This window comes from Pristiophorus japonicus, chromosome 3 (genome assembly GCF_044704955.1).
Source record: "Pristiophorus japonicus isolate sPriJap1 chromosome 3, sPriJap1.hap1, whole genome shotgun sequence".
Classification (NCBI taxonomy): Eukaryota; Metazoa; Chordata; class Chondrichthyes; family Pristiophoridae; genus Pristiophorus; species Pristiophorus japonicus.
In genome coordinates, this window is record NC_091979.1 from 314539779 (window position 1) to 314564576 (window position 24798).

The 24798-nt window shown below is 46.0% G+C and overlaps 1 protein-coding gene across 1 annotated transcript in view; it reads left to right on the plus strand.

Moving 5' to 3' along the window:
• Window positions 1–24798, plus strand: part of papss2b (3'-phosphoadenosine 5'-phosphosulfate synthase 2b) — a 105080-nt gene that overhangs the window by 26235 nt on the left and 54047 nt on the right. Inside the window, exons 2-3 of the mRNA XM_070876891.1 lie at window positions 17648–17762; window positions 18493–18728. Coding sequence (XP_070732992.1) covers window positions 17648–17762; window positions 18493–18728 — 351 coding nt within the window. The remainder of the gene's footprint in view (window positions 1–17647; window positions 17763–18492; window positions 18729–24798) is intronic.

Here is a 24798-nt window from a genome sequence, read left to right on the forward strand (position 1 = left end):
TTCATAAGCCAGCTTAAAATCTCTCTTTTTAGCCTTGCTTTGGGTTCCTGTATGCCTCTTTTCAATTGTTCTATTTTCCCAATGCCTTGCCTCTTACCCTGGCCCTGTCAGCCTCCTTAGCCACTGTACAAATGTAAGTTCCTGTTGATGCTTCATATGCCTTTGATGTCCTGACTATTAATATTGTTCCACAGGTACTAACGAACACCCACTGAGCCATCATTTATAAATTGCGCCTGTTTAGCCACCTAGCATGCTGTGAAGACTGCATCATTTAAGAGCGAGCTGCAAAGAAGTTTTCATTGTTTTACTTCGGCACAGAGGTTGTTCAATTCCCCATCGTTATGTGATTTTTTAAATTAACCTAGTATAATCGCTGGCAGGCAGAAAGGACGGGAGTATTACTCTGGTTCAGTTGATGCCAAGACATAAGATTTACTGGTTTAAAATGTATTTCAGTTTCCGTTATGCTATGTCTTATTACCAGAATCTTTGCTGGGTTTCTGATTTAGGATTCGTGTTCCTATTAAAACTGGTGTAATAACATTAAATATTCACCAAAGTATTGTTGCCTAGTAAAATTATTCAGTTTGGTATGTTGTACTTGCTGAATTGAATTACTCAGAAAAAAACACACATAGAAGAAATAATAGCTTGATCTGAAAACTCTTCTTTCAATTATGCAAATATAAATTTAATTCCTTTACATCTTGGCCAGGGTGAAATTTATTTCCTGTCCTAATTTCAGTTGTCAGTCGCTACTTCTTGTTATTTTGCCATATTAATTGTCAAGAATAGGGCTCAATTTACAGTGATAGGCATGTGACCTAACTTTTGCAATGGTCCAATTAACAACATATGCAGCACTGTGGGCATGAATTTCAAGTTTCAAAGACAATGGCACAGTGTAAGATGAAACTTCCATAATTACTTAAGTAGCAGTCTCCATTCATGCAGTTCCTTTGTGAAAACTACCTTGTTGGTTGTGCAGTTTCCAGAGACTCTCGAATGAATGCCTCTATTTTGTTCATAGTTTTAAATGGAGCTTGTTTGACCAGCTGAACCTTCTTGAATTTCTAAAATTATGAAGCTGATACCAGGCTCCCCTTTATTTTCTGATGTTTCACTCTTGTTTGGCACTATTTCCCATCGGCATGCTGTCGACAGCTGGGGATTGCTACAGCAAGACATGCAAACGTGAATAGCACATTTCGAGAGGTGGTCACTGTCATGTATGTACTTTTGGGATCACTAACCACTAGATGGTGTCACTGTTGGATGCCATTGGGCTGCACGCACATGTATGCAACCCAAGTATAACAGGCCAGCCATTTTGTATATTAGTCACTTTGGGCCTTAATAAAGCAGAGCCAAGGTCGTACCTCTTGGAGTTAAACAGTACTCAGTCTAACAGTTATTGCATACACAACATTTGGCAACAAGGCAACAAGAACCTTTGCATGCAAAAATGAGCACTATTGGATTGTTGAGCGATTTGTGGAAGGAGAAGATTGGGCAGACTTTGTGAGCCGTTTGAGCCAGTACTTCGTGACCATCAAAATGGAGGAGGTCGGCGACGCAGATCGGCACCGGGCGGTGTTCCTCACGGTATGTGGTCCAAAAATTTATGGTCTGATAAAGAATCTACTCCTGTGAGTCCAACAGAGAAGACATATGAAGAATTGTGTACACTGGTACAGGACCACCTTAAGCCAGATGAAGGCATCATCATCTCGAGATACAGATTTTACATGCACGTTTGCTCAGAGGGCCAGAATGTGGCAGAATTCATTGCCGACCTGAGGCGTCTAGCGGGACCGTCTAAGTTCAAGGCTGTGTTGGCAGATATGCTGCGGGATTTCTTTGTAATCGGCATCAACCACGAGGTGATCCTGCGTAAACTACTGGCAATGCAGACGTTGGACTTGAACTGAGCCATCATGATCGCTCAGTCATGCATGACGACGGATAGAAGTCTAAAGCAGATATCAGTGAAAAATCAAAACTCAACAAGTACTGTAAATATTATTGATTCAGCAATCAGCAAAGTGACACATGGCAGGGCCTACCCAACTGCGATCGCAAAACCTGTGGCTGCCCAAAGTCTGCCAGCGGGAATGCATCCGATTTCTCCGTGTTGGCGTTGTGGGGGAAATCACCGGCACCAGCAGTGCCGATTTAAGCAATATAGTTGCAAAGGCTGTCTGAGAGTGGGGCATCTCCAGCGCAAGTGTCCGCAGATGAGCAAGCGTGCTGCGACACACCACGTGGAGGATGATGGTCAGACTATCATGGATCCGGATACACAATCCGAGATACCAGAGGTGGAAGTGTATGGACTGTACTCGTTCCAAACTAAAAGCAAACCGATAATAGAAACATAGAAACATAGAAAATAGGTGCAGGAGCAGGCCATTCAGCCCTTCTAGCCTGCACCGCCATTCAACGAGTTCATGGCTGAACATGAAACTTCAGTACCCACTTCCTGCTTTCACGCCATACCCCTTGATCCCCCGAGTAGTAAGGACTTCATCTAACTCCCTTTTGAATATATTTAGTGAATTGGCCTCAACTACTTCCTGTGGTAGAGAATTCCACAGGTTCACCACTCTCTGGGTGAAGAAGTTTCTCCTTATCTCGGTCCTAAATGGCTTACCCCTTATCCTTAGACTGTGACCCCTGGTTCTGGACTTCCCCAACATTGGGAACATTCTTCCTGCATCCAACCTGTCCAAACCCGTCAGAATTTTAAACGTTTCTATGAGGTCCCCTCTCACTCTTCTGAACTCCAGTGAATACAAGCCCAGTTGATTCAGTCTTTCTTGATAGGTCAGTCCCACCATCCCGGGAATCAGTCTGGTGAATCTTCGCTGCACTCCCTCAACAGCAAGTATGTCCTTCCTCAAGTTAGGAGACCAAAACTGTACACAATACTCCAGGTGTGGCCTCACCAAGGCCCTGTACAACTGTAGCAACACCTCCCTGCCCCTGTACTCAAATCCCCTCGCTATGAAGGCCAACATGCCATTTGCTTTCTTAACCGCCTGCTGTACCTGCATGCCAACCTTCAATGACTGATGTACCATGACACCCAGGTCTCGTTGCACCTTCCCTTTTCCTAATCTGTCACCATTCAGATAATAGTCTGTCTCTCTGTTTTTACCACCAAAGTGGATAACCTCACATTTATCCACATTATACTTCATCTGCCACGCATTTGCCCACTCACCTAACCTATCCAAGTCACTCTGTAGCCTCATAGCATCCTCCTCGCAGCTCACACTGCCACCCAACTTAGTGTCATCCGCAAATTTGGAGATACTACATTTAATCCCCTCGTCTAAATCATTAATGTACAATGTAAACAGCTGGGGCCCCAGCACAGAACCCTGCGGTACCCCACTAGTCACTGCCTGCCATTCCGAAAAGTACCCATTTACTCCTACTCTTTGCTTCCTGTCTGACAACCAGTTCTCAATCCACGTCAGCACACTACCCCCAATCCCATGTGCTTTAACTTTGCACATTAATCTCCTGTGTGGGACCTTGTCGAAAGCCTTCTGAAAGTCCAAATATACCACATCAACTGGTACTCCTTTGTCCACTTTATTGGAAACATCCTCAAAAAATTCCAGAAGATTTGTCAAGCATGATCTCCCTTTTACAAATCCATGCTGACTTGGACCTATCATGTCACCATTTTCCAAATGCGCTGCTATGACATCCTTAATAATGATCAACGTGAAATTCAATGGGGTGCTGATATCGATGGAACTGGACATGGGAGCGAGTCAATCGATAATGAGCCAAAGGGCATTCGACAAGCTGTGGGGTACTAAGGCTGTGAGGCCCAGGCTGAGTCCAGTCAATGCCAAGTTGTGCACGTACACCAAAGAACTCATAACTGTGGTTGGCAATGCCACAATTAAAGTGTCGTATGACGGTGCGGTTCACGAGCTACTGTTATGGATTGTCCCAGACAATGGCCCAATGCTGTTCGACAGGAACTGGCTTGAAAAAAATCAGATGCGATTGGAACGACATCAAGGCGTTGTCATCGGAGAAAGAAACAGGTGCCCAAGTACTGAGCAAATTCTCCTCGCTGTTCGAACCAGGCATTGGCAACTTCACGGGAGCCAAGGTGCAGATCCACGTGGACTCGGATGTAAGACCCATCCAACATGAAGCTCGGGTAGTTCCGTATATGATGAGGGAGAAGGTCGAAATCGAACTGGACAGACTCCAGCGTGAAGGGATCATATCACCGGTTGAATTTAATGAATGGGCCAGCCCCATTGTTCCTGTGCTGAAAAGTGATGGCACAGTCAGAATCTGTGGAGGCTACAAGGCTACGATCAACAGGGTTTCGAAACAGGATCAGTACCCGTTACTGAAGGCTGATGACTTGTTTGCAACGCAAGCTGGGGGGAAGTCGTTCACCAAACTGGACTTGACGTCGGCCCACATGACACAGGAGCTGGTCGAGACGTTGAAGATACTTACGTGCATTAACACACATAAAGGACTGTTTATTTATCACAGGCGTCCTTTTGGAATTCGCTCGGCTGCAGCAATATTTCAAAGGAACATGGAGAGTCTACTGAAGTCCGTTCCCAGAACCGTCATGTTCCAAGCTGACATCCTGATCACAGGTCGTGACTCTGAGGAACATCTGAACAACCTGGAAGAGGTCCGACATCATCTGGACAAAGTGAGACTCAGACTGAAATGCTCGAAGTGTTTCTTCATGGCACCAGAGGTTGAATTCCTGGGGAGGAAAATTGCTGCTGACGGCTTCAGGCCCACTGACGTGAAAACCAAGGCCATCAAGAATGCACCCAAGCCGCAAAATGTGACAGAGCTGCATTCGTTCCTGGGTCTACTCAACGACTTTGGCAACTAAATTGAACACCTTATTAAAACCACTGCACATGCTGCTAAGAAAAGGCGACAACTGGGTGTGGGGTGCGTCTTAAGACAGAGCTTTTGAGAAAGCCACTAATCTGCTCTAACAAGCTGCTGGTACATCATGACCATGTAAACGTTTAGTATTGGCCTGTGATGCTTCGTCATGTGGAATTGGTTGCGTAATCCAACAAGCTAATGAATCGGGTAAACTTAAGCCACTCGCGTATGCTTCAAAAAGTTTCTCTAAAGTGGAAAGAGCCTATAGCATGGTAGAGAAAGAAGCACTAGCCTGTGTGTATGAGATTAACAAGCTGCATCAGTACCTATTTAGTCTTCGGTTTGAACTGGATACAGATCACAAGCCGCTCATTTCACTGTTCTCTGAAAACAAAGGTATCAATACCAATGCTTCATCCCGCATCCAGAGGTGGGCGCTGACATCCACTTATGATTATGTCATTTGCCATAGACCAGGTACCGAGAATTGTGCCGATGCTTTGAGCCATCTGCCATTGCCCATACCGGTGGTGGAAACGCCACAACCAGTGGATCTATTGTTAGTTATGGATGCTTTTGAGAGTGATGGAACCCCTGTCACGGCTCAGCAATTTAAGACCTGGACCAGCCAGGATTTTATCGGTGGTGAAACATAGAAACAAAGAAAATAGGTGCAGGAGTAGGCCATTCGGCCCTTCGAGCCTGCACCACCATTCAATAAGATCATGGCTGATCATTCACCTCAGTACCCCTTTCCTGCTTTCTCTCCATACCCCTTGATCCCTTTAGCCGTAAGGGCCATATCTAACTCCCTCTTGAATATATCCAATGAACTGACATCAACAACTCTCTGCGGTAGGGAATTCCACAGGTTAACAACTCTCTGAGTGAAGAAGTTTCTTCTCATCTCAGTCCTAAATGGCTTACCCCTTATCCTTAGACTGTGTCCCCTGGTTCTGGACTTCCCCAAAATTGGGAACATTCTTCCTGCATCTAACCTGTCCAGTCCCATCAGAATGTTATATGTTTCTATGAGATCCCCTCTCATCCTTCTAATCTCCAGTGAATACAGGCCCAGTCGATCAAATCTCTCCTCATATGTCAGTCCAGCCATCCTGGGAATCAGTCTGGTGAACCTTCGCTGCACTCCCTCAATTGCAAGAATGTCCTTCCTCAGATTAGGAGACCAAAACTGAAAACAATATTCCAGGAGAGGCCTCAACAAGACCCTGTAGAACTGCAGTAAGACCTGCCTGCTCCTATACTCAAATCCCCTAGCTATAAAGGCCAACATACCATTTGCCTTCTTCACCATCTGCTGTACCTGCATGCCAACTTTCAATTACTGATGCACCAAGACACCCCCAGGTCTCGTTGCACCTCCCCTTTTCCTAATCTGCTGCCATTCAGATAATATTCTGCCTTCATGTTTTTGCCCCCAAAGTGGATAACCTCACATTTATCCACATTATACTGCATCTGCCATGCATTTGCCCACTCATCTAACCTGTCCAAGTCACCCTGCAGCCTCTTAGCATCCTCCTCACAGCTCACACCGCCAGCTTAGTGTCATCTGCAAACTTGGAGAGATTACACTCAATTCCTTCATCCTCAAAGGTGATTGGTCTGCCATACCCAAGCAAATGTGTGAGGAGACCAAACCTCACATTCGTCGCAAAGACGAACTGTCTATTCAGTCGGATTGTATATGTGGGGCAATTGTGTTGTTATGCCCAAGAAAGGGAGAGAGAAATTTGTACATGAGCTACATATCACACATCCCGGTATTGCAATGATGAAAGCCATCACCAGGTCTCATGTATGGTGGCCAGGAATTGATTCTGAGCTGGAATCATGTGTCCATCAGTGCAACACTTGCATGCAGCTCAGCAAAGTACCAGCGGAATCGCCGCTGAGTCTGTGGTCGTGGCCGTCCAAACCATGGTCCAGGATCCACATAGACATTTTCAGGTCCCTTCCTGGGGAAGATGTCTTTACTTGTCATGGATACATATTCGAAGTGGATAGAGTGTATAATCATGTCATCCAGCACATCTACAGCTACCATTGAGAATCTCAGTGTCATGTTCACGACACATGGTCTGCCTGACATTGTTATTAGCGACAACGGATCGTGCTTCACCAGTCAGGAGTTTCAAGAGTTCATGAAGCTAAATGGTATCAAACATGTAAGGTCAGCACCGTTCAAACCAGCATCCAATGGGCAAGCAGATTTGCTGTCCAAATCATAAAGCAGAGGATGAAGCGAGTAACCCAAGGGTCACTGCAGACCCGCCTGTCATGCATACTGCTTAGTTACAGGACAAGACCACACATGCTTACTGGGGTCTCACCTGCTGAACTAATGATGAAGAGCAGTTTTAAGACCAAGCTATCTCTTGTACACCCTGACTTGAATAATCATATTGAATATAGAAGACAAGGTCAGCAAGGGTAACATGATCGCGCAGCTGTGTCACGCGATATTTCTGTAAATGATCCTGTATAGGTTCTGAATTATGGTCAGGGTCCCAAGCTGGTATTGTCATGGCCAAGGAGAGCAACGGCCTATTTATTGTCAAGCTCAAAAATAGGCAAACATGCAGGAAACATATGGATCAGACAAAGCTGCGGCACACAGACGAACCGGAACAGTCGCAGGAAGAGACAATCAACAACCAACCAACCTACCCCCAATCATCAGAGGACTCAGTGGTCATCAGTGAATCAGGACTTTCAGTCACTGACATGTTCAATGAAAATGGACTTTCAATCCCTGACATGGCCATTGCCACTCCCACCAGGTCAGCCACCCAGCCACCAGTCACAACAGACTCTGAACACGCACCCAAGGCTGGAGTTGAACTGAGACGATCAACCCGGGAGCGTAAAACACCAGACCGTCTCAATTTGTAAAAGATTGTGTTAATATCGCAGAGGAGGGTATTGTCATGTATGTACTTTTGGGATCACTAGCCACTAGATAGCGTCACTGTTGGAGGTTATTGGGCTGCACAGACGTGTGTGCAGCCCAAGTATAAAAGGCCATCCATTTTATATATTAGTCACTTTGGGCCTTAATAAAGCAGAGCCAAGGTCATACCTCTTGGATTTAAACAGTACTCAGTCTAACAGTTATTGCATACACAACAGTCACCCCACAGCTAAAGAGTGTGTAGGCAGAGAGGAAGTGGGTGACCATGAGACAGAAGTGGAGGACTAGGCATGTAGTGCAGGAGTCCCCTGAGTCCATCTCGCTCTCCAACCAGTTTTCTGTTCTGAGTACTGGTGAGGTGGCTCAGCTGCATGGTGGTAGGAGGAAGAATGGAAGAGAAATAGTGGTAGGGGATTCGATAGTCAGGAGAACACACAGGCGTTTCTGCGGCCACAGACGTGATTCCAGGATGGTATGTTGCCTCCCTGGTGCCAGGGTCAAGGATATCACCGAGCAGCTGCAAGACATTCTGGGGGGAGAGGGTGAACAGCCAGAGGTCATGGTCCATATCGATACCAATAACATAGGTAGAAAGAGGGATGAGATCCTGCCGAAAGAGTTTAGGGAGCTAGGAGAGAGATTAAAAAGCAGGACCTGAAAGCTCGTAATCTCCAGGTTACTGCCGGTGCCACGTGCTAGAAATAGGAGGATAGAGAAGCTGAATGCGTGGCTGGAGAGGTTGTGAGGAGGACGCAAATAATCTACAAAGGGATATAGATAGGCTCAGTGAGTGGGCAAAAATTTGGCAGATGGACCATAATGTGGGAAAATGTGAGGTTATCCACTTTGGGAGGAGAAATAAAAAAGCAAATTATTATTAAAAGGGGGGCGATTACAAAATACTGTAGTACAGAGGGACCTGGGGGTGCTTGTACATGAAATGCAAAACGTTAGCATGCAGGTACAGCAAGTAATCAGGAAGGCAAATGGAATGCTGGCCTTTATTCCAAGGGGAATGAAGTATAAAAATAGAGACGCCCTGCTCCAACTGTACAGTGCATTGGTAAGACCACACCTGGAGTACTGCATGCAGTTTTGGTCTCCTTATTTAAGGAAGGATATATTTGCATTGGAGGCAGTTCAGAGAAGGTTCACAAAGTTGATTCCTGAGATGAAGGGGTTGTCATATGAAGAAAGGTTGAACAGGTTGGGCTTATAGTCTTTGGAGTTTAGAAGAATGAGAGGTGATCTTATTGAAACCTATAAGATTCTGAGGGGACTTGACAGGGTAGATGCTGAGAGAATGTTTCCCCTCATGGGGGAATCTAGAACTAGGGGACATAGTTTCAGAATAAGGGGTTGCCCATTTAAAATAGAAATGAGGAGGAATTTCTTCTCTCAAAGGGTCGTGAATCTTTGGAATTCTCTACTCCAGAGAGCTGTAGAGGCTGGCTCATTGAATATATTTAAAGTGGAGATAGACAGATTTTTGTATGATAAGGGAGTCAAGAGTTCTGGGGAGTAGGCGGGGAAGTGGAGTTGAGGCCAGGATCAGATTAGCCATGATCTTATTGAATGGCGGAGCAGGCTCGAGGGGCCAAATGGTCTACTCCTGCTCCTATTTCTTATGTTCTTATGAGAGATGGTGCAGGCGGGAGGGCTTTAGATTCCTGAGGTGAGGTATTGGAACCATTTCTAGTGAGATGGGACCTATACAAGCCAGATGGGTTGCACCTCAACAGAGCTGGGACTAGTCTCCTCACGGGAGGGTTTTCTAGTGCTGTTGGGGAGCGTTTAAACCAGCTTGGTAGGGGGATGGGAACCTGAGAATAGGTTCAGTGGGGAGAGAAGCAAAGCTGGAATTGGGCAGCAAAAAAGTAGAAAGTGAATTTGGAAGACAGGAAACAAAGGCTGGAAAATAGACAACAAGGGAGATTGGCAGTACTAAATGGTATATACTTCAATGCAAGGAGTCTAGGGAATAAGGCAGATGAGCTGAGAGCACAGTTTTAGACACTTGGGAGTATGATATTATAGCCATTGCTGAGACATGCTGACAGAAGGGCAGGTATGGCAGCTCAACATTCCTGGTTACAGGATTTTCAGACGGGATAGAGAGGGGGTAAAAAAGGGAGGGGGGGTCACAGTATTAATTAAAGAAACAATTACAGCTGTGAGAAGGGATGATATGTTAGAGGGGTCTTCAAACGAGGCCATATTGGTTGAATTGAAGAACAAAAAAGAGGCGATCACACTACTGGGAGTATATTGTAGACCCCCAAACAGTCAGAGGAAGATAGAAGAACAAACATGTGGGCAAATTGCTGCGAAATGCAAAAACTTTAGAGCTGTAATAGTGGGGGATTTCAAATACCCTAATATTAACTAGGAAAATAGCAGTGTGAATGGTACAGAGGGTGCGGAATTCCTAAAATGCATTCAGGAGAACTTCTTTAGCCAGTATATAACAAGCCCAACAAGGGAGGGGGCGGAACTGGACTTGGTTTTGGGAATGAAGAGGGGCGAGTGGAAATGAGAGAGCATTTTGGTGCTAGTGATCATAATTCAGTAAAATTTAGGATAGTTATGGAAAAGGACAAAGATGGACCAGGAATAAAAGGTCTCAATTGGGATAAAGCCAGTTTTTCTGAGCTGAGATGGGATTTTGCCAATGTGGACTGGAAACAGCTACTTGATGGTAAATCAGTGTCAGAGCAGTGGGAGGCATTCAAGGAGGAGATAGTGAGGGTACAGAGCAATATGTTCCCTTAAAAACAAGGGTGGGGCTAACAAATCTAGAGCCCCCTGGATGCCAAGGGACATACAGGGAAGATAAGGAAAAAAAGGTAAGCTTATGACAGATACCGAGAACCCAACACTGCAGAAACTCTAGAGGAGTATAAGAAGTGCAGAGGTGCAATTAAAAAAGATATCAGGAAAGCAAAAAGAGAGCATGAAAGAATGTTGGCAAGCAAAATCAGGAAAAACCCAAAGATGTTTTATAAATACATTAAGAGCAAGAGGCGAACTAGAGAAAGAGTTAGAGATCATAAAGGAAATCTGTGTGTGGAGGCAGAAGACTTGGGTATGATTCTTAATAAATACTTTGCATCTGTTGTCACAAAAGAGAGGGTTGATGCAGCCTTTGCAATGAGGGAGAGGAGTGTGAAATATTAGATGAAATAAACAGAGAGAGAGGAAGTATTAAGGGGCTTAGCAGCTTTGAAAGTGGATAAATCCCCAGGCCCGAATGAAATGTATCCTAGGCTGTTAAAAGAAGCAAAAGAGGAAATAGCAGAGGCTCTGACCATCATTTTCCAGTCCTCTCTGGCTACAGATGTGGTGCCAGAGGACTGGAGGACTGCTAATGTTATACCTTTGTTTAAAAAGGGAGAAAGGGATAGACCGAGTAATTACAGGCCAGTCAGCCTAACCTCAATGGTGGGAAAATTATTGGAAAAAATCCTGAGGGACAGGATATATCTTCATTTGGAAAGACATGGATTAATCAAGGACAGTCAGCATGGATTTGTTAAGGGAAGGTCGTGTCTGACTAACTTGGTTGAATTTTGCGAGGAGGTAACCAGGAGGGTCGATGAGGGCAGTGCGTATGATGTAGTGTATATGGATTTTAGCAAAGCTTTTGATAAGGTCCCACATGGCAGACTGATCACAAAAGTAAAAGCCCATGGAATCCAAGACAAAGTGGCAAGTTGGATCCAAAATTGGCTCAGAGGGAGGAAGCAAAGGGTAATGGTTGATGGGTGTTTTTGTGACTGGAAGGTTTATCCAGTGGGGTTCCGCAGGGCTCAGTGCTGGGTCCCTTGCTTTTTGTGGTATATATCAATCTTGGACTTGAATGTTGGGGGTATGGTTAAGAAGTTTGCAGATGACACTAAAATAGGCCGTGTGGTTGATAATGAAGAAGAAAGCTGCAGGAAGATATCAATGGACTGGTCAGGTGGGCGGAACAGTGGCAAATGGAATTCAATCCGGATAAGTGTGAGGTAATGCATCTGGGGAGGTCTAACAAGGCAAGGGAATATACATTAAATGGTATGACACTGAAAAGTGTAGAGGAACAAAGAGATCTTGGAGTGCAGGCCCACAGATCCCTGAAGGTAGCAGACCAGGTAGATAAGGTGATTAAGATGGCATATGGAATAATTGTCTTTAGTAGTCGAGGCATGGAATACAAGAGCAAGGAGGTTATGCTTGAACTGTATAAATCACTGGTTAGGCCGCAGCTGGAATACTGTGTGCAGTTCTGGTCACCATATTACAGGAAAGACGTGATTGCACTGGAAAGTGTGCAGAGGTGATTTACAAGAATGTTGCCTGGACTGGAGAATTTTTGCTGTGAGGAAAGATTGGAGATGCTGGGTCTTTTTTCTTTGGAACAGAAGAGGCTGAGAGGAGACCTTATTGAGGTGTATAAAATGATGAGGGGCCTGGATAGAGTGAATAGGAAGGACCTGTTTCCCTTGCAGAGGGGTCAACTACCAGGGGGCATAGATTTAAAGTAATTGGGGGGAAGGTTTAGAGGTGATATGAGGGGAAATTTCTTCACCCATTGGTGGGGGTCTGGTACTCACTGCCTGAAAGGGTGGTAGAGGCAGAAACCTTCACCATATTTAAAAAATACTTGGTTGTGCACTTGAAGTGCCGTAACCTACAGGGCTACGGATCAAGGTGTCATGGTACATCAGTCATTGAAGGTTGGCATGCAGGTACAGCAGGCGGTTAAGAAAGCAAATGGCATGTTGGCGTACATAGCAAGGGGATTTGAGTACAGGGGCAGGGAGGTGTTTCTACAGTTGCACAGGGCCTTGGTGAGGCCACACCTGGAGTATTGTGTACAATTTTGGTCTCCTAACTTGAGGAAGGACATTCTTGCTATTGAGGGAGTGCGGCGAAGGTTCACCAGACTGATTCCCGGGATGGCGGGACTGACATATCAAGAAAGACTGGATCAACTGGGCTTGTATTCAATGGAGTTCAGAAGAATGAGAGGGGATCTCATAGAAACATTTAAAATTCTGATGGGTTTAGACAGGTTAGATGCAGGAAGAATGTTCCCAATGTTGGGGAAGTCCAGAACCAGGGGTCAGTCACAGTCTAAGGATAAGGGGTAAGCCATTTAGGACCGAGATGCGGAGGAACTTCTTCACCCAGAGAGTGGTGAACCTGTGGAATTCTCTACCACAGAAAGTTGTTGAGGCCAATTCACTAAATATATTCAAAAAGGAGTTAGATGTAGTCCTTACTACTAGGGGGATCAAGGGTATGGCGAGAAAGCAGGAATGGGGTACTGAAGTTGCATGTTGCATGAACTCATTGAATGGCGGTGCAGGCTCGAAGGGCCGAATAGCCTGCTCCTGCACCTATTTTCTATGTTTCTATGTTTCTAAGAGCTGGAAAGTGGGATTAGGCTGGATAGCTCTTGGTCGGCCGAAATGGCCTCCTTCCATGCTGTAAATTTCAATGATTCTATAGAGTCGTTTGGTGTGTGGAACACCACTGACCGGAACTATTTCTGAAAAAGTAAGCAGAAAATACGCTAGCAAACATTGACTGAGGAATCAAATAAAGTGGTTATAGCTACCACAACTTGCAATTATATAGTGCCTTTAATGTAGTGAACCATCCCAAAACGCTTCACAAGAACATTATCAGACATATAAGGAGACATTAGGACAGGTGAGCAAAAGCATGGTCAAAGAGGTAGGTTTTAAGGAGCATCTTAAAGGAGGAGAGAGAGGTGGAGAGGCGGAAAGGTTTAGGGAGGGAACACCCAAGTTTAGGGCCCAGGCAGCTGAAAGCACGGCAGCAATGATGGGGCGAAGAAAACCGGGGATGCACAAGAGGCCAGAGTTGGAGGAGCACAGAGATCTTGGAGAACTGTAGGGCTGTCATCACTCATCTTCTGCAGCTATTTCAAAGCAAGACACCAAGGTATTTTCACACCCTGCATCCAGACAGAATACTGCCAGTGGCAAATATGAATGGACTGCTGCCATTTGTTGTGGATATCATATTCCTTTTGGTAGGGTGATTAAATTAATCATAAATTTAGCTTTCACATTGCTGGCCTGTACAGACCTTCCCCGTAAACCAGGTGCAGACCAGAGGGCCAGAAACTTAAAGTCACAAACATAACTTAGGAGCAACAGAGCTGCTGTAAGTAGTTTCCCTTGGGTGTTTTCGACGCACCCCCATGTTACAATAGTTCTAGACCTGGGAGTGATTACTGTACTGAGCAGATGAATGCGTTACGGACAAATATCCTGGTGTCAACCAGCAATGCTTTATTCAAGTTAAAACACACCTGCACCCTGGTAGTGTAAGAACACACCCTGGTAGTGTAATACAAACAAACATAGTACAACACATAGTCTGGCCTAACTAGACAGGCCCCTATCGCAAAGTATCCAACATCTAAAACCTCTCCCTTAAAACCCTTACTAAGATTTGGTTGGGAGAACACGTGATACCCCCTCACACTGTGGCTGTGATCTTAAAATTGCGTGGGCAGAGATGATGCTCACCGATTCGTTGGCTTACTCCTGCTTCTCCTGGTGAAAATGTGTCTCTTCTGGATTCTTCCCTCTGTCCCATGTGGAGTGCTCGGTTCTTGTAGAGGCGAAGCAGCGAGAGCAAAAGAGAGAGAGCTATGGCCACATGGCCCCTTTTATATCCCCACACTGTTTGCCTTTTCAGGCCAAATAAAGTTTTTCCTTGTTTCGAGGCCTCCTGTTTGTGTGGCTTCTTCTGGCCCAAGAAAATTTTTTTCCTTGTTTCGAGGCTTCCTGTTTTGAGTCAGTGATGGGTTTTCGCTTCCAACTGGTCTGGGGCTCAATGGTTTTCTATTGTTCTGGTTTCTCACCTCTCAGGGTTATCTCATCCAGATAATGACTTGCTCACTGACCAGTTCATCTGATCTAACTCTGATGAGTTCACATTGCTTAACAATGGACCCTTCATTTGCCCATTACCTGTGGTGAGTTGCCTTATCCTGGCCGTTGTCTTCCCAGAACACCCCTGCCCATCAGGTGTGGATTTCAAGTACACCATGGGAAAGTACCTGGGCCCCTCCCGCAAACAGGCTTCCAGTTTTTTTCTGCAGTGAGAAAATATTAAAACGCAATGTCCAGATAATCCTTGGGGGCTCAATGATTATACAGCTGCAAGATTTACTCGATGTAGCTCTGGAATATAAATGGGATCCGAGCTTTAAATTTTGTGTCATTTGTGTTGTGGTAAAAAAAAATTACAGAACAAAGAACATGTCCTATTCATCACCTTCCCCCACCTCCGCCCCCCACTCCCCTTAATGTTGTCCATGGGGTATCTTCTGGAGTGCACTGCATCACAAGCTCTGTCTCATTCATGTTGAGATGAACGACTCACAATGGAGAATGCACAATGGAGTGCTGCAGTTCTTCCATCAAGTATTGGCTACAAATTTCAATAAAATGTAAAACTTACATATACCTATTGAAAAATATTTCTATTACCTTTATTTTTAATCATCGGGGCCTGCAGAATTCTTGCACACTGACACTACACAAGATATCAAGATTTCTTACCTTATAAATACATAATTCAATATGCCCTTTATTCTATCTCTTGAGGCCTTTATTGATACACTATTAAATGTAAGAATTCGAACGAAAGATGGAGCAGTCAGTCAAGGTAAACAGACAGAACAAACTAACTTGCATTTATATAGCGCCTTTCACAGCCTCAGAATGCCCCAATGCACGGCCAGTGAATTACTTTTGAAGTAGAGCCACTGTTGTTGGCAAACACGGCAGCCATTTTATGCACAGCAAAGTCCCATTCAAAACCCATAAAAACAAACTTGTAGTAAAAGTGGGCATGACGCTAGACCACCTAGGAACTCAGATAGACAATCCCTCCCTCCCCCCATTACTACGTTGCACTTTGAACCATCATTCTGCACAGGATGTGAATCCAAGATTTGATCTCCCTTGATTTGCTGCAGTATAAATTGGGAGACACACAGGGAAGTGAGGTTTATTGGAGGCATTGCTATAAGGAGAACTCAAGCTGTAAAGTATTTTCAGTCTTGGTTGAACTTGTATTGCTGTACACCATTTACAGACAGTGGTTTGATTCTAGAAAGCTGCAGGGCTTTAATTATTGCATTGTGCAAAAGCACTGATGCGATGACTTAGAAATTAGTGTAGAAACACAATGTAAATCCATATAGATGTCATTGAAAGACTGCTTCTTTGTGAATGAATCACACAATTAACCAGAAGCCCTGTTGTTTCAGAATGGAATTAGTGAATAACTAATTAGTGCCAATATAAGCTTGACTGAATGGTGCCACAGTATCAGCTTAACCTGTCAGCATCCTTTCTTCAAACTTGGGAAAGTTTTACATTTGGAAATCTTCAATTTCCAACTAGCAGGATGACAACAGCTCAATTTATGTTTATAAGACCGCTAGCTAAAATCTAATCAACACATGCGCTAAGATAACTCTAGAAGAAGGACAAACTGTGAAAGGAGAGTGGGGATGCCTAGACAGACTTGCTACATCACTTGCCTCAATGTTGAATGTCTGCAATGTTCTAGTCAAGAAAGAACACTGATAATAGACTCGTAACTCATAATTAAACACAATTGCAAGCTAATCCGTGATGTACACCAAACATATCACATTTGATCTTCTATTATGCATCACAAAGCAAATTAATATTAACTCAGAAAAGAGAACTTTTGGAGGTTTTATATTTGTGTCTGGTTTGCACTCCCACTAACAGGTTGGTCATAATCCAGTTCTTCTTTTGTGCAAGATCGCAAAGTTTAGAATTTGTGGAAAGGGCTGCTTTTAATGTACTGCATCCTGTTTTTGTTAATCTACTAGGACGTGAGTTTAAATAAACACACATCCTCAATCATTCTTTTCCCAGTATCATCCATTAAATAACAGCACAATGTGTGTTTCATTTAATGCTCATTTGATTTATTTATAAAGGAAAAGAAAAAGAAAGACTGGTGGTCAAAGACTGGTGCATTTACTTCGCTCCTTTCATGACCACCAGATAGCCCAAAACGCTTTACAGCCAATGAAGTACTTTTTGAAGTTTCGTCACTGTTGGAATGTAGGAACATGTGACCCCACGATCAGTGACAGTTGTATCTGTTATGCTCATTTTTATATTATTTTCAACAAAAACAATTATATATTTCTGGGACTCATCAAAAAGACAGAAGTAGTTTTAGCATCTATGGACAGTTCTAGGAATTGAAGTTGTCTAAAAATGCCCTGTTTAAATCCCCCATGTAAGGGTAATGCTGGCGATCCCCTGGGTTTTGGAGTCAGCTCCATTTATAGTACAGGGCAGACTTCAGATCACCATTGACAACACACACAATGCTGCAGGTTAAAGGTCATTATGCCAGAGGGAGGGAGAAAATATCATTGGCTGAGTTAGGCCTAGCTGCTCCTGTACACCTGCTCGAACCACATCAAGAATCCCACTAGCAGAGTCCTAGAAGTAGCCTACTTGTTTGCCGTTCCAGTCCAGAAATGGGGGATCAGGTAGCTGGGGGCCAAAAGAAAGGGATGACAAAATACGAAGCAGAGATGTCAATGACAGATTCTTAGCTCAACAACCACAACCAGATGACACGTGGTAAACTTTCTTTTATTTACGTTCTTGTGTTTCTTCTATTGCATGGGAATACTGAAAAATTGGGCACAGTAAATTTCTTTACAGTAAAATATTCTGTCAGAAAATTGCTAACAATTAACACTTTCTCTTCTCACAGGAAATTAAGAAATCCACCAATGTGATCTATCAGTCCCATCATGTCAGTCGAAGCAAGAGAGGCCAAATTGTTGGTACCCGCAGTGGCTTCCGTGGTTGCACTGTCTGGCTGACAGGTAACATCTTAACCAAGACTATTTAGTATCACATGCAAATCCTTCAACATAATTATAGTAAAGACAACGCACACCCCACTCCAGAACTTGTCGTTAATCTTGTCATTGCCCAAGCAATAATCATAGTGCTCTGTGCTCTTTCAGCAGGTTTGTGCTTGCAAGTGCAATACTGCTCCTGCTACCCAAATTGTGGCTAGTCTGCAGGAGCAGAATTGGGGAGGGGATAGGTAATCCCAGATTACAGTAGCAGTAGGGATCAAAATAACAGATTGGGGAAAGCTGCCAGATCTGGAGCGATGGTGCTGGTACCATCGGCTTTCATGGTGGGCTTGTGAGGTAATACAGAAATGTTATAGGAGCTAGAGAGACAGCACACCATTCAGAAACTTCCCAGACAAGCCGATGGTACAAGCATTGCTACCTTTCCCACTCCCAATTTTGACTGCAAGCATTCCTCTCAGCAATTTTTCAATCAACCTCACTGGTGGTTGGACCAATGATTCTTTCTTTCTTTCCTTTCGTTCTTACTCTCTTTCTCTTTTTATCTCTCTCTTCCCCCCCCCCGCCCTCTCAATAATGTTATGCCACAAAACTATTCTTTCAAGTGAGGCTGTTCAATATGAAACTTGATGTGTTACTGTGAACATTAAATGTTAATTTGTCATCAGTAAGGCCTGAGAATTTTAGAAAGCTCATTCCAACTAAATTTATGTCAATATTTTCTATTCAGGTCTGTCAGGTGCTGGAAAGACAACGATTGGGTTTGCACTGGAAGAGTACTTGGTCAGCCATGGTATTCCTTGTTACTCTTTGGATGGAGATAACATTAGACAAGGACTGAACAAAAACCTGGGCTTCACCTCTGAGGACCGTGAGGAGAATATACGCCGTATTGCTGAGGTGGCCAAACTGTTTGCAGACGCTGGACTTGTCTGTATCACTAGTTTTATCTCTCCATTTGCAAAGGTAAGTTCATTAGAAAGAAAAAAACTGTTCATCCTTGACATGGGCATGGTGCCGGAGGATTGGAGGACTGCTAATGTAGTACCCTTGTTTATGAAGGGAGAAAGCTACAGGCCGAGTAATTACAGGCCTGTCAGCCTAACCTCAGTGGTGGGAAAATTATTGGAAAAAGTCCTGGAAGACAGGATAAATCTGCATTTGGAAAAGCAAGGGTTAATTAGGGACAGTCAGCGTGGATTTGTTAAGAGAAGATCGTGTTTGGCTAACCTGATTGGATTTTTTGAGGAGGTAACCAAGAGGGTCGATGAGGGTAGTGCGTACGATGTAGTATATATGGATTTTAGCAAGACTTTTGATAAGGTCCCACATGGCAGACTGGTCATGAAGGTTAAAGCCCATGGGATACAGGGCCAAGTGGCAAGTTGGATCCAAAATTGGCTTGGAGGTAGGAAGCAAAGGGTAATGATTGATGGGTGTTTTTGTGACTGGAAGGATGTTTCCAGTGGGGTTCCACAGGGCTCAGTACTGGGTCCCTTGCTTTTTGTGGTATATATCAAGGATTTAGATTTGAATATAGGGAATATGATTAAGAAGTATGCAGACGACACTAAAATTGGCTGTGTGGTTGATAATGAAGAAGAAAGTCATGGGCTGCAGGAGGATATCAATCTACTGGTCAGGTGGGCAGGGCAGTGGCAAATGGAATATAATTCGGAGAAGTGTGAGGTTAATACACTTTGGGAGGGCTAATAAGGAAAGGGTATACACATTAGGTGATAGGCCACTTAATAGTGTAGATGAACAAAGAGACCTTGGAGTGCTTGTCCACAGATCTCTGAAAGTAGCAGGCCAGGTGGATAAGGTGGTTAAGAAGGCATACGGAATGCTTGCCTTTATTGGCCAAGGCATAGAATATAAGAGCAGGGAGGTTATGCTTAAATTGTAAAATATTTCGGTTAGGTCACAGCTGGAGTACTGCGTGCAGTTCTGGTCGCCATAGTATAGGAAGGACGTGATTGCACTAGAGAGGGTGTAGAGGAGATTTACCAGGATGCTGCCTGGAATGGAGAATCTTAGTTATGAGGACAGATTGGATAGGCTGGGTTTGTTCTCATTAGAACAGAGGAGGTTGCGAGGAGACCTCATTGAGGTGTCCAAAATATTGAGGGGCCTGGACATAGTGGATAGTAAGGGCCTATATCCATTGGTGGAGGGATCTATAATGAGGGGGTATAGTTTTAAGATGGTTGGTGGAAGGTTTAGAGGGAATTTGAGGGGGGGCTTCTTTACGCAGAGGGTTGTGGGAATCTGGAACTCGTTGCCTGGAAGAATGGTGGATGCAGAAACCCTCACCACTTTTAAAAGATGGTTGGATGGACACTTAAAGTGCCATAACCTGCAGGGTTACGGACCTAGAGCCGGTAATTGGGATTAGACTAGATTACCTTTTGTTGGTCGGTGCAGATATAATGGTAAGTACTGCAGGGAATGGAATTCGGCCAGGGTGATCTCCTGGACTAGTTTCGATCGTCTGGATGGGTCAGAAAGGAATTTTCCCAGATTTTTTCTCCCTAAATTGGCCTGGGTTTTTATCTGGTTTTTGCCTCTCCCAGGAGATCACATGGCTCCGGTGGGGGTGGAGTGTAGAATGTTTCGGTATAAGGGGTGTCGCAGTTGTGGTGAGGCGGACTGGTTGGGCTGGGTGCTCTTTGCCGTTCTGTCATTGTTCATAGGTTTATATGTAACCTTCAGGGCCGCTGACCAAGGGCCGTGCGGCTCTTTGTCGGCCGGCACGGACACGATGGGCCGAAATGGCCTTTTTCTGCGCTATAAATTTCTATGTTTCTATGTTTCTATGTTCCATTTTGTAAATTCATTCCAGCCTCTATTCTCTAGGTAGATGGGCAGATGATCTATATCAATGTCTCTGACCATCATCCTCTTAAAACAACCTCTTCCACACGGGAGCATTGAACTGTAAATAATTTGAATCTCAATCTTGACTACCTGTTTAAGGTTTCTGTAAACTGTAACTATTGGGCAGGTTCTCTGGAGTGGAGGAAAACCCCATCTGGGAAAGGTATCCCAAGAAATTGGTCTCCTGGGCATCAATGAAGGAACAGCATTTATGGTTGTGTGGAATTGTTTACAGAATGGGTTATCCCAGCATCCTAACCAAAGAGGATGTAGAACAACAACCTGGGCCAGAAACCAGGGCGTGGGGAGAGGGGGGCTAAATCTTTAAAAAAAAACACAGAAATGCTGCAGTCCTGCCATACACAGTTGTGAGTGATTGATCTGAGTGTTGCTGTTGAATATTGGAAGTTAAATAAGGAACATGCTACAGTTCCTTTTCCGTAGAAAAGCCATGATTTTTTGCATGATTGGCTCTTTATGGAACCAACTGGTATCTTTCTGCAATCTGAAAGATCAACATTTCTTAGAAATATTTTAATAAATGTGGGGCTCAACCTTTTCATTGACCTTTGCATCTTGAGTCCCATATTTAATAAATGATGGTATATCGGAAGAGATTTGATTGATGGATGAGTAAGTACATTATACTCTTCATAATTGTGTCAATAAAAAAGCCCTTTGCCCAATGCAGGAAGAAGCAGTTTGATAGTTATAACGTTATTTTGAAAGGTTTGTTCAAGGTTATTTAAAAGGCGGACAATTCATTTAATGACTTCACTGAAATTGACGATTTCATTATTAAAACCATCACGAACTGTTGTATTAATGTGTTATAAGTAAAGGCTGAGGAAATGTGTAAAATACATCCAATGAGATTATTATAGAGAACACTTTCAGCTGGCTTGGAATACATTTGCATTTTATTAACGAGCATGTTTTATCAAAGACATTTAAACCATCTACTGTCAATAGTGACAGGATCAAGGGGTCCCAGTGAGATCAGACAGTGTGTAACCCGGGGTCCCAGTGAGATCAGACAGTGTGTAACCCGAGGGTGGACCCAGTGAGATCAGAAAGTGTGTAACCCGGGGGTGGGCCCAGTGAGATCAGACAGTGTGTAACCCGGGGGCGCAGTGAGATCAGACAGTGTGTAACCCGAGGGTGGACCCAGTGAGATCAGACAGTGTGTAACCCGGGGGTGGGCCCAGTGAGATCAGACAGTGTGTAACCCGGGGGCCCAGTGAGATCAGACAGTGTGTAACCCGGGGGCCCAGTGAGATCAGACAGTGTGTAACCCGGGGGCCCAGTGAGATCAGACAGTGTGTAACCCGGGGGCCCAGGGAGATCAGAGAGTGTGTAACCCGGGGGCCCAGTGAGATCAGACAGTGTGTAACCCGGGGGTGGGCCCAGTGAGATCAGACAGTGTGTAACCCGGGGGCCCAGTGAGATCAGACAGTGTGTAACCCGGGGGCCCAGGGAGATCAGACAGTGTGTAACCCGGGGGCTCAGTGAGATCAGACAGTGTGTAACCCGGGGGCCGAGTGAGATCAGACAGTGTGTAACCCGGGGGCTCAGTGAGACCAGACAGTGTGTAACCCCGGGGTCCCAGTGAGATCAGACAGTGTGTAACCCGAGGGTGGACCCAGTGAGATCAGACAGCGTGTAACCCGGGGGCCCAGTGAGATCAGACAGTGTGTAACCCGGGGAGGATGGGCCCAGTGAGATCAGAGAGTGTGTAACCCGGGGGCCCAGTGAGATCAGACAGTGTGTAACCCGGGGGCCCAGAGAGATCAGACAGTGTGTAACCCGGGGGCCCAGAGAGATCAGACAGTGTGTAACCCGGGGGCTCAGTGAGATCAGAAAGTGTGTAACCCGGGGGTGGGCCCAGTGAGATCAGACAGTGTGTAACCCGGGGGTGGGCCCAGTGAGATCAGACAGTGTGTAACCCGGGGGCCCAGTGAGATCAGACAATGTGTAACCCGGGGGCCTAGTGAGATCAGACAGTGTGTAACCCGGGGGCCCAGAGAGATCAGACAGTGTGTAACCCGGGGGCCCAGTGAGATCAGACAGTGTGTAATCCGGGGGCCCAGTGAGATCAGACAGTGTGTAACCTGGGGGCCCAGTGAGATCAGACAGTGTGTAACCCCAGGGCCCAGTGAGATCAGACAGTGTGTAACCCGGGGAGGATGGGCCCAGTGAGATCAGACAGTGTGTAACCCGGGGAGGATGGGCCCAGTGAGATTAGACAGTGTGTAACCCGGGGGCCCAGTGGATCAGACAGTGTGTAACCCCAGGGCCCAGTGAGATCAGACAGTGTGTAACCCGGGGGCCCAGTGAGATCAGACAGTGTGTAACCCCAGGGCCCAGTGAGATCAGACAGTGTGTAACCCGGGGGCCCAGTGAGATCAGACAGTGTGTAACCCGGGGGCCCAGTGAGATCAGACAGTGTGTAACCCGGGGGCCCTGTGAGATTAGACAGTGTGTAACCCGGGGGCCCAGTGAGACCAGACAGTGCGTAACCCGAGGGCCCAGTGAGATCAGACAGTGTGTAACCCGGGGGCCCAGTGAGATCAGACAATGTGTAACCCGGGGGCGCAGTGAGATCAGACAGTGTGTAACCCGGTGGCCCAGTGAGATCAGACAGTGCGTAACCCGAGGGCCCAGTGAGATCAGACAGTGTGTAACCCGGGGGTGGGCCCAGTGAGATCAGACAGTGTGTAACCAGGGGGCCCAGTGAGATCAGACAGTGTGTAACCCGGGGGCCCAGTGAGATCAGACAGTGTGTAACCCGGGGGCCCAGTGAGATCAGACAGTGTGTAACCCGGGGGCCCAGTGAGATCAGACAGTGTGTAACCCAGGGGCCCAGTGAGATCAGACAGTGTGTAACCCGGGGGTGGGCCCAGTGAGATCAGACAGTGTGTAACCCAGGGGCCCAGTGAGATCAGACAGTGTGTAACCCAGGGGCCTAGTGAGATCAGACAGTGTGTAGCCTTGGGGCCAAGTGAGATCAGACAGTGTGTAACCCGGGGGCCCAGTGAGATCAGACAGTGTGTAACCAGGGGGTGGGCCCAGTGAGATCAGACAGTGTGTAGCCTTGGGGCCAAGTGAGATCAGACAGTGTGTAACCCAGAGGCCCAGTGAGATCAGACAGTGTGTAAACCAGGGTCCAGTGAGATCAGACAGTGTGTAACCCAGGGCCCAGTGAGATAAGACAGTGTGTAACCCAGGGGTGGGCCCAGTGAGATCAGACAGTGTGTAACCCGGGGGTGGGCCCAGTGAGATCAGACAGTGTGTAACCCGGGGGCCCAGTGAGATCAGACAGTGTGTAACCCAGGGCCCAGTGAGATCAGACAGTGTGTAACCCGGGGGTGGGCCCAGTGAGATCAGACAGTGTGTAACCCGGTGGTGGGCCCAGTGAGATCAGACAGTGTGTAACCCAGGGGTGGGCCCAGTGAGATCAGACAGTGTGTAACCCGGGGGCCCAGTGAGATCAGACAGTGTGTAACCCGGGGGCCAGTGGATCAGACAGTGTGTAACCCCAGGGCCCAGTGAGATCAGACAGTGTGTAACCCGGGGGCCCAGTGAGATCAGACAGTGTGTAACCCGGGGGCCCAGTGAGATCAGACAGTGTGTAACCCGAGGGTGGACCCAGTGAGATCAGACAGTGTGTAACCCGGGGGTGGGCCCAGTGAGATCAGACAGTGTGTAACCCGGGGGCCCAGTGAGATCAGACAGTGTGTAACCCGGGGGCCCAGTGAGATCAGACAGTGTGTAACCCGGGGGCCCAGTGAGATCAGACAGTGTGTAACCCGGGGGCCCAGGGAGATCAGAGAGTGTGTAACCCGGGGGCCCAGTGAGATCAGACAGTGTGTAACCCGGGGGTGGGCCCAGTGAGATCAGACAGTGTGTAACCCGGGGGCCCAGTGAGATCAGACAGTGTGTAACCCGGGGGCCCAGGGAGATCAGACAGTGTGTAACCCGGGGGCTCAGTGAGATCAGACAGTGTGTAACCCGGGGGCCGAGTGAGATCAGACAGTGTGTAACCCGGGGGCTCAGTGAGACCAGACAGTGTGTAACCCCGGGGTCCCAGTGAGATCAGACAGTGTGTAACCCGAGGGTGGACCCAGTGAGATCAGACAGCGTGTAACCCGGGGGC